General features: G+C 40.9%; 1 protein-coding gene across 1 annotated transcript; it reads left to right on the top strand.

Annotated features, from left to right (window-relative positions):
- Positions 1 to 2,956: 2,956 nt before the first annotated feature.
- LOC311051220 (ubiquitin-conjugating enzyme E2 B-like) lies at positions 2,957 to 3,418 on the top strand (the record flags this gene model as incomplete). Its single annotated transcript, XM_084065684.1, has 1 exon — positions 2,957 to 3,418. The coding sequence occupies one exon, from the start codon at positions 2,957 to 2,959 to the stop codon at positions 3,416 to 3,418; it is 462 nt and encodes a 153-aa protein (XP_083921810.1).
- Positions 3,419 to 3,630: the final 212 nt, after the last annotated feature.

Below are 3,630 nucleotides of genomic sequence, written 5' to 3'. Positions count from 1 at the left end.
GCCCGGTCGCTGCGAAACTGTGCACACACACTCCCTGGATGCCAATTCAGAACCTCTGCCTCAAATTTTTCACATGGGCCTGTTATAGCGCCACCAGGAGGCCGATTTGTGCAAAACCCATTTTTTCCACATTATTCCTACAGTTTTTAACCAAACGTCATGCAAATCGGTACACAGTATCTCTATAGTCATGTGATCAACCCTGATCTGTCCGATTTCCCATATTCCATCCTTATTGGTTAAGGTTGCCATCCAAAGTTTGCAGGATTGGTCCGTTTTGAACAAACTGCCTCAAACCATGAACGCAGCGTGCAAATTCCGTGAAATTTCACACGCACATTCCCACTAGGCCGAGGAAGAAATGCCACCCTTTTCACATTGGCCTGTTATAGCGCCACCAGCAGGTCTAATTTAGCAAAACACATTTTTGGAACAAAATGCCTCAAAACATGAATGCAGTGTCCGATTGCCGTGAACGACCTAAGAATAAATGGCACCCTTTTCACATTGGCATATTATAGCGCCACCAGGAGGCCACAATAACGTATCTGACCTGGCGGAGACCTGTGCTCCGAGGAGCACTTTATCTAGTTTTACCTTGTTTTTAAATTGAACTTTTATCCCTAGTAGGGTCCCATGTAGTTAGGATTAAAGGGATATTCCACCGTGCCTCTGGTCGGGTACGTCTCAGGAGCAGACACCAGTGGCGGAAAATACTCAAATTCTTGACTTAAGTCAAAGTATCAATACTGCAATATAGAAATAGTAAAAGTAAAAGTCTAGAATTCAAAATGTACTTGAGTAAAAGTACTATTATGCAGAATGTCCCATTTCAAGTTTTCAAATGTATGAAAATCTTTTGAAAATAGCCGATCTACAAGCTCGCATCGTGACGTATTGTGAGCTTGTAGATCGGCTATTTGCAAATGGCCTAAATGTATATAGGGCTGAAGTGGTTAAACTATGTTTTGTAATGATAATCAAAATCTACAAAGTAACTAGTAACTAAAGTTACTATAGTTATATAGATAATAATTGTAGTGGAGTAAAAGTACAATATTTGCCTCTGAGATGTAGTGGGGTAGAAGTAAAAGTAGGCTAGTGGAAATTGGAAATGTTCCAGTAAAGTAAATATACCTACACATTTTTTAAGTACAGAACTTGAGTAAATGTACTTAGTTACTTTACACCATGGCGGACATACTGTATAACTGAATAAAGAAGGCGCTGGAGCATCTCAGCTGATTGGAGCCTTTTTATTTTAATAGCAGGGTGCAAAGCACAGAAAAAAAAACACGACAACGTTGTGATATCAGATTACATCTTCGTCAGGTATTTTTCTGTGCTTTATACCCTGCTATTAAAATAAAAAGGCTCCAATCATCCCAGTTGCTCCATGCAGTGCCTTCTTTATTCAGTCCCCTGGAGTTGCCTTTGCTGTTTTTATGCCAATGTTTTTAATCCCTGTAACACTTTGAGGTTTGCAAAAATAGAATCAGAATCAGAATCAGAATCAGGTTTATTGTCACATCACAGGTTTACAAGGTAAAAAAGTGGGTGAAATTCGTTTTTGTACAACACTCCCATCGCAACGTTAAATTCCGTAGAAAGAAGAGTGGGGAGAGAGAAAAAGAAGAGGGGTAGGGGGTTAAGTGGGAAGGAGATCAACAGAGAACAATAGAAGGCCAAAAACAAGTTATCTACATATTTACAAAGTACCTGAGATAAGAGACAAACTAAGGTGCCTGAGCATAGCAGCAATGTATGTATACTGTGCATGATATACTTATAGACGCTAAGGTGTTTAGAGAGAAAAAGAGCGCAATAATAAAAATCAAAAAAAGTTTGTGCGTTATACATGGGGATTAAGGTGCAGAGGGTCAGTGCGTGTTCACCTAAGGGTGGACTGACCCTGGTATAATCCGCAAGTAGCTCCATGAAGGAGAGCAACAAAAAGTAATCTTTAGCATTTTGACTAAAGATTACTTTTTGTTGCTCTCCTTCATGGAGCTACTTGCGTTATAAATTAAATGTATTATTATTATTATTATTATTACCCTTATCATTATCATTATTATTATTATTATTATTATTATTATTATTATTATTATTATTATTATTATTATTTTCAGTTTTGAAAAGGCTTATAGTTGTAATTATTTTTTTTATCAGCTATAAGTTAGTTTTTAATTGCTATGGGCTATTTGTCAGGGGAAAGGTCTCCACAAATGTTTAAACAATATATTATAATAAAACACTATCTAAAAAGTATTAACATGCAGTTAAAACACGCAAAAGAGCCGCAGTCAAAATTAACACATTTTGGCCTTTCTGGCATCGTCAGCACCACCGCTGATGTTGGAGCTTTGTGTTAAACTTTAAAGCAAGAAGTGTGCCGTCCTTCGTTTGTCACAACTAGGCCAACTGTTAATTAATTTCCTATTACCTCTTGTAGAACTAGTGGGTGACCCAATCGCTTCAAGCACCCCGGTGGACGAGGAGACTCTGGAGGAAGGTAAATGCATCACGCATCTTGCATTTTTAATAAATGAATTTAGGCTACTGAAGTTCATAAACAGTATGTTCCTGAAATAGAAGGTGATATGAGTCTTAAATCCAGGTTGTGATATAAAGTTATCTAAAGTAATATGTCGTCCAGGTCATTGATGACGGCCAGTTAATTGTATTTCTTTTTTAATACCAGAGCTTACACGGCAACGGTTTGTGTTGTGCGTGACGTCAGACCACAGATCTGGTCAGCCTATAAAGGTGTAGGTTTGTAGATCAGAGATACAGATGTAAAGACGGCGACCGTACCAGAGCGGAGACGATAGCGTTGAAGGAGGAAGATAAAGGATTCAAGCGGAAGACTATCAAACGGACCCAGAAAACAACAACATTTATGAGTGCATTTTTACCGGTTTTATAATCACAAGCCCTTTTTGCATCTTGAATAATGTCGACTCCGGCTAAAAGACGACTTATGCGAGACTTTAAAAGCCTTCAAGAAGACCCCCCGATGGGCGTCAGCGCGTCGCCGTCAGAGAACGACATCATGCTTTGGAACGCCGTTATTTTCGGTCCTGTGGGGACGCCGTTTGAAGAAGGAACGTTTAACCTCGTGATGGAGTTCTCCGATGACTACCCGACCAAGTCTCCCAAAGTTAAGTTTGTCTCGAAGATGTTCCACCCGAACATCTACGCAGACGGCAGCATATGTTTGGACATCCTTCAGAACCGCTGGAGCCCGACCTATGGCGTCTCGGCCATACTCACCTCCATCCAGTCCTTGTTGGACGAGCCCAACCCCAACAGTCCAGCCAACCACGAGGCGGCCACGCTGTATAATGAGAACAGGAGGGAGTATGAGAAGAGGGTGTCGGCCACCATGGAGGAGAACTGGGCGGACACGACCTGAGCTGGGTGAACACGCCTAACCTAATGTCTCTTGTTGGCTAGAAGAACTAAGTGAACCACGCCTTGCTGTGCCAACGTATTTCATGGCTTCTGGATTCGTTTCCATACACTTAATAATATGTGGGCACTTGCTCAGGAGGTGATGCTAACCCAGAGTTCTGGGAATCCGGAACTCAGCACTTAGGTGCCGTATCTACCATGCCTTTTGAGCTG

Source organism: Gymnoscopelus microlampas (assembly GCF_963454915.1).
Source record: "Gymnoscopelus microlampas genome assembly, chromosome: 1".
Classification (NCBI taxonomy): domain Eukaryota; kingdom Metazoa; phylum Chordata; class Actinopteri; order Myctophiformes; family Myctophidae; genus Gymnoscopelus; species Gymnoscopelus microlampas.
This window is presented reverse-complemented; position numbering and strand designations above follow the sequence as displayed.